Source organism: Palaemon carinicauda, chromosome 31 (assembly GCF_036898095.1).
Source record: "Palaemon carinicauda isolate YSFRI2023 chromosome 31, ASM3689809v2, whole genome shotgun sequence".
Classification (NCBI taxonomy): Eukaryota; Metazoa; Arthropoda; class Malacostraca; order Decapoda; family Palaemonidae; genus Palaemon; species Palaemon carinicauda.
This window is the reverse complement of record NC_090755.1, coordinates 25218407-25230824: the sequence shown is the minus strand read 5'-3', so window position 1 is coordinate 25230824 and position 12418 is coordinate 25218407. Positions and strand designations below refer to the sequence as shown.

The following is a 12418-nucleotide window of genomic DNA, read 5'->3' as shown; positions in this document are numbered from 1 at the left end:
TCCTATACGCCAGCGCTCTCCCGCACGCCAACATTCTCCTGCATGTGCGCACATGCGCCCTAGAACATACTCTCCTGCGCGCCATGCTGCGCACCACTCTACGCGCCAGGTAAAACTTGCGCGCCAACTTTCTCCTGATAGCAGGCCTACAGACAAGTCAGCCATGCTGCCTTCACCCGTGCGCCATCCCTTACCAACGTGCCAGCGCCCACCTGCACACCAGCCTTCTCCCGCGCGCATCCACAAGGATATTCGCGCGTGCCATGCGCATGCTCGCCAACCCTCTCCTAGGGATGCGCGCTAACATTCTCCCGCGCACCCAGCATGATTCTACTGCATGCGCTAGGCGATATTCTCCTACGCGCGCGCCCCCTACGGCTTTTACAGATGCACGCCCGCGCGCGAGCCCCAATATTCTCCCTCGCGCGAGCCCCAATATTCTCCCTCGCGCGAGCCCCAATATTCTCCCTCGCGCGAGCCCCAATATTCTCCCTCGCGCGAGCCCCAATATTCTCCCTCGCGCGAGCCCCAATATTCTCCCTCGCGCGAGTGCCATTATTCTCCCTCGCGCGAGCGCCATTAGTCTCCCTCGCTCGAGCGTCAATATCCTCCCGCGCGTGAGCCTACGCATCACAAGGAACGACGTCCGGCAAGGTCGCCATCGTCTCATTCCACTCCCCGCAAGTGCATAACACCGCGCATTGTGGGAGAAGGGAAACTTCCAGGGGGTTCATGATCCCAAAGCTACCACAGGCAAACCCACCTATTCTAGTGACTCCTCCCAGGGATCCTTAAGTCCCTTTCCCTTCAATGGATTTGTCTGACAGTGCGTCTGTTAGCCAAAAGCCCTGGTCTGGTGCCCTGATCAGAGCCGTAACTCAGGCTTTCAAGCCTGTCCTCTCTGAATTGGGACACGGAACCATGGCTTCCTCTACCCCACTGACGAGAAAAAGAGGAGTTCTAGACGCGGTCACTTCCCCGAGGGCGAAGCTGACTCCACGCAGACCTTCGAGGCAAATTCCTTTTATTCCTCGGACTGCCTCTCCTTCCCTTTCAGAGGAACATTTCCCGTCTTCAAGGGAATCACGCGAGGAGAGACTTTCCCCCATCGCACCAATGGAGGAAACCTCTCTTCGCGCCGAGTGTTCAACACAGACAGGGATTGGAAGGAACATGCCACCCTCTTCAATGTTGGAGTCTTACATCCTTCCCAGGAAGGAATCCAAAGACTCCAAAACATTGTCTAAGTCCTCCACTAGGGGAAGTGAGACCTCCCCCATGGAACGTGGTTCGAGTTCTCAGGTCTCTTAAGAGACCTCCCTATGAACCATTACGCCAGGCATCAGCTCGCCATCTAACCTGGAAGACGGTATTCCTGCTAGCTTTGGCCTCGTGCAAGCGAGGCAGCGAACTTCTTGGTCTCTCGTATGACATTGCCCATTCAAGGGGAGGGGGGTAGGTAACGTTCAGCTTCGTCCCTGAGTTTATTGCTAAGACTCAGAATCCAGGAGTAGCGGATCCTCGATTTGACTCCTTCCGGATTTCTAGTCTCCGTACTATAACAGATGACCCAGACCATCTCTAACTATGCCCAGTAAGGAGCTTGAGGTTGTACTTCAAAAGAACAGCCGCAGCCCGTCCTCATGTGCCAGCACTATTCATCAGCACAGAAAGGACTAAGAGGAGGGTCACCAATAACACCATCTCAGCATGGATTCATAGGGTCATTAACCTGGCACTGAATCCAGACCCTCCTCCATCACGTCGCCCCAGAGCACATGATGTCAGGGGCATAGCTACGTCCCTGGCCTTCAAAAGAAATTTTTCAATGATGCAGGTTCTTCAAGCTGGGGTGTGGAAATGTCAGACAACGTTCACATCCCACTACTTGATACGTTCTCTGTCGATCCTGTGGTGGCTGCACAACAGCTGGTTTAAAACCTGAAGCTCCTTATTGGACAAGTAGCAGAAGGTTAAGGGCATTGTTACCCGGTTTTAGTCTGCATGAATGAAAAGGTTTGACTGGCCCTTATTCTTTTCTTCATCATCCCCTCTCTTGGGGAAAGCAGCATCCTGGGTTCTCTGCATAGCTGACCTCAAACCACTGCAGGTAAACCATGCTCCCTTGTGTTCTTAATATGAAGATTAATACTGTTACGTCCCCATACCCTGACGAGGTGGTATTGGGAAAGTCCTAGTCTACAAGTTTCCTTCTACAGAACTTCAGAACAACTTTCTAGGACGAGTCACACTTCTTCATACCTTCACATACAGCTTGCGTAGGCCGCAGACCTTGTGTAGCAAGGTTCTAGCGATGTGCAGAGACTCCTTATTTTTTGGGTGCTTACACACTCAAATAAGGAGTCCCAGGGCAAAGTCAAAAGCCAGACTGGCTGGGACGTCCACCCTTCCTAATGGGTGAGTCACCCCTATTAAATAGTGTGGTTTGTATTCTAGTTACGGAACAAATGACAAATTCGTAGATAATTTGTATTTTTCCTAACTATACAAACCTTAGCTATTTAACCAAACTTGCCTGCCAGCCCTATCCCTCTTGAAGTCCTACCTCCAAGCAAAGTGAGCTCAAGCACAGGTGTGTGAGAGGGGGTTGGCCGGTAGCAAGCTACCCTCCCCTACCCCCGCTAACTAGCGTTAAAAATTAATGACTCATCATTTCAGCTACGCCGAAAGTAATACCCCTATTAAATAGCTAAGGTTTGTATAGCTAGGAAAAATACAAATTATCTTCAAATTTGTCATGTTTGTATCGTTAGGAAAAATAGAAATTACCTCCGGATTTGTCTCATGTTTGTATGTTTAGAAAAAATACAAATTACTTTTAAAATATGATTGTGTATAAGGTTATCATCAAATTTAACCTTATTTTTTTAACTCGAACTTGCAGCTTGTTAAATTATGAAAATTACAATATAAATGAATAGAAAATTAGTTTCCCATAGAATTTAGTGATTTCATTGAGATATGTGACAGTTTGAATGACAATTTGTGTAAATTGACCATGTTGAAAATTTTTTAACAAATTAATCTATTATGGGGAAAGAAGCACTAAATTTATCAAGATTCTAAGTTTTTATGATGAGTTGGTTAAAAAATATTTTGCCTTTTTATATCAAAATGATTAGTTACTTTCTGCAGAAGGGTATTGCCCAAAGTATGATGATAGCAAAAATATGTTTTAATTGTAATTTGAACTAGAAAATGAGAAAGCAAAAAAAAAAAGTCTCTATAATATTTGGACAGAATTTAATTCCATTCTTCTAGTATTTTGTATTATAAATAAGAGTGCTTTCAGTAAGATTGACCAAATTTTTAATTACTTGATATTTTTAAATATTTAACTTAGCCGGTGAATATATAGCTGCAACTCTGTTGCTCGACAGACAAAAAAACTGTAAAAACTCGCCAGCGATTGCTATACAGGTTGCGGGTGTGCCCATCAGCGCCAACTGTCGGCCAGATACCATACTCAATGTAAACAAAGACTCAATTTCTTCTCTGTCGACGTGTCGACAAGACGTACTTTTACTCGCTGTAGAACCTGGAGTTTTCTCAACATATTTGGTGAAGTACTTCATTTTGGTTTGAGCTTTCGCAGTGCAGGTGTTTTATCTTCATCTTAAATCTTGAACTCGTTTTGGATAGATTTAATTTTTGGTGACAAAGAGAGTATGGACTTTCTTTGACTTTTAAATGGCCGACCCTTCCCTTAGACGGAAGTGTGTTTAGGCTTTTAGTAATTATCTTATCACGTTATAATTTAATTATAGATTTTCCTCTATATATTTTATTTCTCACCGCCTTTATTAGGCCTCTTCGATTAACTTTCCATTTATAATAAACATAAAAAATAAATTTTAATGTTTTGTTTATATGCGACCTTTCCTGAGAATAGGCGGTCCTAACTTGGAAACCGAAGTTAAACAACGTTGAGCCCTTTCAATCGTAAATAGCTTTAAAGAGCTAATGATTTAAAACTTTTTAAATGAATATTTTTAATAAATATTTTATGAAAGATTTTCTTTGAATAGTCTTCGTACTGTTTTCAAAGATGAACTAACGTTTAGTTTTTTTATGCTACGCAGTTTGCGCTCTATCGTTACGATAGAGAGAGAAAGTATCACGGTTTCACTTTGCAGAAAGAGTGAATCGATTCTGACGTTTTGTTCATTCTTCTTTTAAAGCTTAAATGTTTTAAATTCTATTTTGAAGGAACTTTTTAATTGAAAAACCTTTCAGTTTTTTCTTTTGGTCAAATAACATGTTTTTTTGACGAAATGTAATTGGGCTCTTCTCTTAGGTGCGAAATCAAGAGAGAAAGAGAGAGAGAGATAGAGACGGAGGGAGAGAGATGAGAGAAAACGTTCCGTTCTAGCGGGTAACGTTGTTCTCGAGTTACTCTCGTCCCTAGTCTCTGTACGGGGAGAAAGGATAAAACGTTTTTAGTTTTATTCTCGTCCCCAGGCAATGTACGGTGAGAGATTGAAAACGTAGTTTTGAATGAACTAGTGTTTCTTCTCTTCCCCTACCACTGAATTTTTTTTTTTTTTATCTTAAAAGATGTTTACTGTTTTTTTGCTGGTATTAATGTGCTTGCATTATACGACTGATTTCGCATTTACTACCTTTTGATGAGGGTAGAATTGCGTGCTTCAAGTAGAAATCAGTAAAAGTTTCGATTTCAGTGAAATAAGTGCAAAACAGGTTGTTTAGAACCACACTCGATGCGGTCTCGTGTGGTTTTTCAGCCACATTTGGACGTTAGGCCACTTGCTGATGCTCCTGTTGACGTTCAGGACGTTCGCTAACAATCTGAGTTGACTTGTTTTGACGCTGTGCGTCAACCTCCGCATTAGAGTTGTTTTGACTGCTCAGTCAAGGCAGTCAAAGCAGTCTCGAGTGGACGCTGTGCGTCCTCACGCACCTTTTGTTGTTGACAGTTCACAGACTGTCAAGCAGTTACATGACGTTGCGTCCTGGTCTCTCGCACCTGTGGTTGTTGACAGTTCACAGACTGTCAAGCAGTTACATGACGTTGCGTCCTGGTCCGCTACTAATGCACCAGTGCGTGTGGACTCTGCTTATAAAGCATTGCCACCACGGTAGGTCTCTCCCTTGCTTGAGACTCAGCTATTATCGGACAAGGTTCCTTTAGATGAGGAAGTTGCTGTTCCCCCTCCTACTGATATTCCCTTGAGGACTCTGTCAGACGGAGAGGAGCCTAAAGCTGCTTAGCCCTCTATGGACTTTAATTAAATCATGCTGATTTTTAAGGATCTTTGTCCGGATCTTTTTGTAACTGCTGCTCCTCGTTCGCCTAAACGTCAAAGCTTACACTAGGCCTAGCTACTTCGAAGCCGTTGTTTATAAGCTAGTGCTTTCTCGCTCTCCTAGAGAGCTTTACGTTTGCTAGGCGACTGGTTTATCACCAGGAGGAGTTTGGGGGATACAGCCTTTGCTTTCCCTTCTTTTAAACTGGCTTATAGAGCGAGAGTCTGATATGACACGAGAGAAGTTCTCGGCTTGGGAGTTCCTGCCTCTGCCCAGATAGGCTTCTCAAATCTCGTAGACTCTCCCTGGCGCCTGGCCAGGAGACGCTCCAAGATTTTACAGGTCAACTTCACAGCTGTTTTTGAGCCTTTGAAGTTTTGCTGTACAATTATGTCATGCATAAACAAGGCTTTCAGGGATGGAAAGCGGTACCGCTTCAGTCGCTAACCCCGTCTGTTGCCGCACCTGCTCCCGTAGACCCTTAATGGGCTTTGCTGCAAGACATGCAGTCCAAGCTTGCGTCCTTGATGGAGGACTTTAATGCGGAGAAGGTTGCTGCTGAACCTTCTGGCCAACAACCTTCCAAGCGGTCGGTTGTGCGTCCTGTTGACGCTGAGGTAACCTTCTCGCGTCTACCAGTTGAGGTGGTTCCTCCACCGATGCGACCCAGTGTGGGTTGCCAGCCGCACGTTGACGTTAAGCGACGCTCGGAGGTGGTTGTTGACGTTCAGGACGTTCAACAACCATCAGAGGTGACTTGTTTTGACGCGGTGCGTCAACCTCCGCAACCCGATATGGTGTTGACTGCACAACCCAGACGGTCTAGACAGTCTCGGGTGGACGCTGTGCGTCCTCGTGCACCCATGGTTGTTGACAGTTCTCAGACTGTGCAGCAGTTCCATGACGTTGCGTCCGGCTCCGTCACGCATGCACCAGTGCGACCGGACTCAGCGAGCCAGACGTTGCCCACTCCGTTGCCGTTTCCTCATCAGTTTTCGGATGAGGAACTATCTGATGAGGACGTTGCTGAACAACAAGACGATCAGCCCCCAGAATAGATCAAGCCCTGCTATCCATCCAGAAGATGCTGAAGAAGGAACGCTGCTCAGTCAGGCTGTGGATGAGTTTGGTAGGGACGCTGTCATCCCTGGAACAGTTTGTATCACTTGATGGAAGGACAATATCAACCTAAGAGAGGGTCTTCCCCTGGCTGTTCAGACTCCCCACCACGTTCTCTTCTCGGACGCATCGGACTTGGGCTGGGGCGCGACACTGGACGGTCGGGAATGCTCAGGTCTGTGGAACTCGAGTCAGAGGAGCATGCATATCAACTGCAAGGAGCTGTTGGCAGTTCATCTGGCCTTGAAAAGCTTCGAGTATCTCCTTCGAGGCAAAGTGGTGGAGGTAAACTCGGACAACACCACGGCCTTGGCGTACATCTCCAAACAAGGAGGTACCCACTCACTGACGTTGTACGAGATCGCAAGGGACCTGCTCATCTGGTCAAAAGGTCAAGACATCTCCCTAGTAACGAGGTTCATCCAAGGCGACTTGAACGTCATAGCAGATTGTCTCAGTCGGAAAGGGCAAGTAATTCCAACCGAATGGACCCTCCACAAGGATGTGTGCAAGAGACTTTGGGCCACTTGGGGTCAACCAACCATAGATCTCTTTGCAACCTCGCAGACCAAGAGGCTTCCAATCTATTGCTCCCCAGTCCCGGACCCAGCAGCAATACATATAGATGCCTTCCTCCTAGATTGGTCACATCTGGATCTCTACGCATTCCCACCGTTCAAGATTGTCAACAAGGTACTGCAGAAGTTCGCCTCTCACGAAGGGACAAGGTTGACGTTAGTTGCTCCCCTCTGGCCCGCGAGAGAATGGTTCACCGAGGTACTTCGATGGTTAGTAGACGTTCCCAGAAGTCTTCCTCTAAGGGTAGACCTTCTACGTCAGCCACACGTAAAGAAGGTACACCAAGGCCTCCACGCTCTTCGTCTGACTGCCTTCAGACTATCGAAAGACTCTCGAGAGCTAGAGGCTTTTCGAAGGAGGCAGCCAGTGCGATTGCTAGAGCAAGGAGAGCGTCTACCATTAGAGTCTACCAATCGAAGTGGGAAGTCTTCCGAGACTGGTGCAAGTCAGTTTCTGTATCCTCGACCAGTACCTCTGTAGCTCAAATAGCTGATTTTCTCTTATACCGGAGAAAAGGACGATCCCTTTCAGCTCCCACTATCAAGGGCTACAGAAGCATGTTGGCATCGGTCTTCCGGCTTAGAGGCTTAGATCTTTCCAACAATAAAGATCTGCAAGACCTCCTTAAGTCTTTTGAGACCACCAAGGAGCGTCGTTTGGCTACCCCTGGATGGAATTTAGACGTGGTACTAAGATTCCTCATGTCAGACAGGTTGGAGCCGTTACAATCAGCCTCCCTGAAAGATCTCACTCTTAAGACTCTTTTCCTGGTATGCTTAGCCTCGGCTAAAAGAGTCAGTGAGATTCATGCCTTCAGCAAGAACATCGGATTTTCGTTGGAAAAAGCCACTTGTTTGCTGCAACTTGGTTTTCTAGCCAAAAATGAGCTGCCTTCTCGGCCTTGGCCTAAATCTTTCGATATTCCCAGCTTATCGGAGATCGTAGGCAATGAACTAGAAAGAGTCTTATGCCCTGTTAGAGCTCTTAAGTTCTATTTAAAGCGTACTAAACCTTTACGAGGCCAATCTGAAGCTTTATGGTGTTCAGTTAAGAAACCCTCCTTGCCTATGTCAAAGAATGCTTGGTCATACTTTATCAGATTGTTAATACGAGAAGCTCATTCACATCTGAGTGAGGAAGACCGAACTTGGCTTAAGGTGAAGACGCATGAAGTTAGAGCTGTAGCAACTTCCGTGGCCTTTAAGCAAAATAGATCTCTGCAAAGTATAATGGACGCAACCTATTGGAGAAGCAAGTCAGTGTTCGCGTCATTTTACTTGAAAGATGTCCAGTCTCTTTACGAGAACTGCTACACACTGGGACCATTCGTAGCAGCGAGTGCAGTAGTGGGTGAGGGCTCAACCACTACAATTCCCTAATTCCATATCCTTTTAATCTGTCTCTTGAAATGTTTTAATGTTTTTATGGGTTGTCCGGAAGGCTAAGAAGCCTTTCGCATCCTGTTTGATTTGGCGGGTGGTCAAAGTCATTTCTTGAGAGCGCCCAGATTAGGGGTTTGATGAGGTCCTGTTGTATGGGTTGCAGCCCTTGATACTTCAGCTCCTAGGGGTCTGTCAGCATCCTAAGAGGATCGCGAGGCTCCGTAAGGAAGACGTATTTATAAGGCAGAGTAATCGTCTAAGTCGACTTCCTTACCAGGTACCTATTTATTTTGTTTTTGTTATTTTGATAACTTCTAAAATGAAATAAAAACTCTTAGCTCATAAGATGTAAACATATTTAACTGGTCTCTACCCACCACCCTGGGTGTGAATCAGCTATATATTCACCGGCTAAGTTAAATATTTAAAAATGATATTTTAATTATAAAATAAATTTTTGAATATACTTACCCGGTGAATATATAAATTAAACGACCCTCCCTTCCTCCCCAATAGAGACGCAGTGGGATGAGAAGAAATTGAGTCTTTGTTTACATTGAGTATGGTATCTGGCCGACAGTTGGCGCTGATGGGCACACCCGCAACCTGAAAAGCGATCGCTGGCGAGTTTTTACAGTTTTTTTGTCTGTCGAGCAACAGAGTTGCAGCTATATATTCACCGGGTAAGTATATTCAAAAATTTATTTTATAATTAAAATATCATTTTTTTTTCAGAATAGTGAGATGTCCAAACTGTTGAACCACACTCCCTTTGAATCATATGTAGAAGTGAAAGGTGTTGTCCAGCAACGACCAGAAGATCAGTACAATAAGGTATGGCCTTTTTCTTTAAAAGGCATTGCAGGACACTCTATTAAAGTTCTTCTTTGCCTTCACCTTTTCTAGTCAGCCTTTGCCATCTTCCTCTGTCCTGTACATCTTGTTCTCTTAGACCCCTTTCCTTCATGTTATTCAATAATTCATCTTTCCACCTGAACTTTGTCCTTCCCCTCCTTCTTCTGCCCTCCACCTCCATGTTCATAACCCTTTTACATACATATTCATCTTCTCTCCTCTTGACATGACCGAACCATTTCAGTCTTCTTTCCTAAGCTTTCTTTGAAACCTCTAATACTTTGACTGTCCCTCGATTAATTCATTACGAATCTTATCTTCTTTTTGTGACATCACACATCCACCTCACCATTCTCATCTTGGCCACAACCATTTTCCTTTCTTACTCTTTCTTTATTGGCCCAGTCCTTATTCAATAACGGTTTACTTATTTCTACATGAATGTTGTGGTTGATATTTTGTACATAGGCACACGCTAGTCTGACACATAATGGGTAATGGAATAGGGCGTGAAAACCTGTTGAGTTTTGAGACAGATTGAAATGATAAAAATGATTAAAATTATTATTGTCGTCATCTTCGTTGTCGTCGTCGTCATTGCTGTCGCCATTGTGGTCATGGTTGTGTCTTCGATCCTTTAACCATAAGATAGAACCATACTGCTGGACATTTTGAAGCAGTAGTTAATATGGACAAAATTTAAAAGAAGTGTGTAGCAGTACTCCAAAGATAAATCATCCCTCTTTACTTATAGGAGTAGAAATACCTGCGAAGTCTGGAATGCGGCAGTTAAACTTTTAACGAGGTGTAAACAACCAACAGGGTAGTTATCTTGTTAGACACAGGGTGGCTACTGCCATCCCTCCAGCTCACTCTTACCTCAATTGAAATTCAGCTGTCACAAAGTGAACTTATCCTCATGGCTGTGAATATTTGGCAATTAATGAATTAGTGTTTTTCTGCATTGACTCTATTTTTTTCTAGCTGTATCTTTGCTGATTCTCTGTGGTTATGCAGGCATGTTCTGGGATCCCGCCAAACACCTTTGGGACTTAGCCCGTATGAGTAATGAGGAGGTAAACCCTCACAGGTATGCCAGTTGCGCCGAGAGCATGTATGCTGTAAAGCCTCACCTTGTGAGGAGTGTGGGGAGTTGCCATCCTCCTAGTGGCTATTGTTTGGCAATGAGAAGAAGAGGGCCTAACGGACTGCTTCTTCTTCTCCCAGAACACTCACTTTGAACTCTTCCCTGGCGTCTTCCTGTCGGTCAGGTAAGAGCGATGGTCATCAGTCATGCGTGGTCAAGCTTAAGGGCAGAGCTGGCTCCATTGTTCCTCTAGCGACACGATGTTGCCTCCTTGTCAGAGTGGTTTCCCTAATTCTTCTTGTTCTTTTGATTTACAGAGGACGGGCACCCTTCAACTGTTGTGGCTTTCGGTGGGCATTCCAGGCTCACCGTTGGCGGAGATGTTTAATCGTTTCTTGAAGGAGAAACATTGTACGAATGACTTGATGCCATCTCATTGATCGGACGCTGCACACCCTTCCCAACTATCACTAGGGGATCCTTGAAGCTCCTCTTTCCCTTCTCGTTAGGCCATCTTGGCGTGATCTCTCCTCTTCGGCCCTCTTAACGAGAGAATGCCTTGTCGAAGTCATCGTGCCTCAATAGGAAATATCGTTTACATGTTAAAGCATTGTGACGGGCAAGAAGGCTCTCGAACTCGGGGAAATTGCTTCCCGAGTTCAAATCTAAATTTCTCACTCATTCTTTTTTTCCTCTGAATATTACTTCGACCTTCTCCTAATTTTATAAACTTTCTAGAGGTAGGGAAACCATATTTCTTTGGTAATCAGGTTGTGTGGGAGTTCTTGTTCACACAGCACCTCCTCAAAAATTAGTTTGCTCCGGCACCTTAAACAAACCATTTCTCCTTTTACAGTGGATATTATTTCAGTGAATGCTGAAGACTAGCCAAAAGACATTTTAGCCTGGTATAATTATCCTCCGCTAACTAGTGGTGGGTAGCATGGGATAGACCAGCCACCCTGATATGATGTCACTTTTTATTTCAGCTTGGTGGAGAAAGGAAGTGCTTCGTTCTCTCCCGTTAACCATTATTCATTTCAAATGAAATACAAACTAGCCTAAAGCTTCAAAATTTCTTTTTTCTTTTTCAGGGTGAGTGTATCTTGAGGCTCCACAATGTGGTTTTGTTCCGGCATTAAAAGGCGCAGATGCAGCACCTTCATGTCAGCCATGGAGACAGATCCTCATGTCCTTTGTCCTGTGTGCAGGGGTCACTCTTGCATGCATGACTCTCCTTGTGAGTTATGTAGGGAGGGACTATCCTTCCAGTGGCAGAGGTTCGATAGGTGGCGGAAGAAGGACAAGAGGGACTCTTCCCCTTCCAGTTCATCCTTGAAGGCGAAGAAACCTCTGAGTCTTACTCTGTTGGCTAGTTCTTATCACTCTGACTCTGAGCGATCGGTCACCTCCAGGGAACGGTCGAGCAAAAATCGTGGCCTTTTGACCCCCAGACAACCTTATGGCTCTGACGATTCTTTTGCTTCCCTTAGCAAAGTGGCAACCTCTGCTTCTGCTCTACCACCCTCCATTTGTTCTGCCTTGGCAGACGAATGTGAGCAGTTGTAGATGAGTACTCCTCTGGGTTATCCATGAGGGGATTCCCTCAGTGTAAACCCAGAAACTGGCTTTGGCCACTTTTCTCAGCTCCCAACTTACGCTTCCTGCCCTCAACCTGAGACTGCTCAGCATGCTGAAAGTGCACAAATTTTGTTGCACGGAGCTCATCGACCTTGTTAATAAGCCCCTGTCTTATTCCCGAGTGGTTGTCCCCCCCTTGGCTTTCACAAACAAGTCCTAGACTCATCTCTGCCTTGTTCTAGCTCTTAGGAGCATAGCTTTTCAGAGGTAGACAACAGCAGGATTAGACAGCTGTTCCTAGTTCTTGCCCCTGGCTGCCATGTCCATAAGATACTCTAAAATGTTCACCGTTTTGTGAGGCCAGTTCCTTTGGGATCTGCACCTTGTGTTTCAACCACTCATGAGGGAGAACCTGCTGTTCTGCCTGTGCACCAACACGTAGCCCTTTCCTTTTAGAAGGACGCGTCTTGGTTTTCTGACGTTGGTCAGGTAGTTTAGCAGGGGTTCTCCGGATCGACCCAGGATC

At 45.3% G+C, this 12418-nt stretch overlaps 2 protein-coding genes across 6 annotated transcripts in view; both read left to right on the top strand.

The window, feature by feature from the left end:
• The window catches only part of LOC137624358 (uncharacterized), a 336909-nt gene that overhangs the window by 157739 nt on the left and 166752 nt on the right, over positions 1-12418 (top strand). The window lies entirely within an intron of this gene.
• Positions 1-12418, top strand: part of LOC137625058 (aspartate--tRNA ligase, mitochondrial-like) — a 68060-nt gene that overhangs the window by 42337 nt on the left and 13305 nt on the right. Inside the window, exon 3 of the mRNA XM_068355990.1 lies at positions 9105-9203. Coding sequence (XP_068212091.1) covers positions 9105-9203 — 99 coding nt within the window. The remainder of the gene's footprint in view (positions 1-9104; positions 9204-12418) is intronic.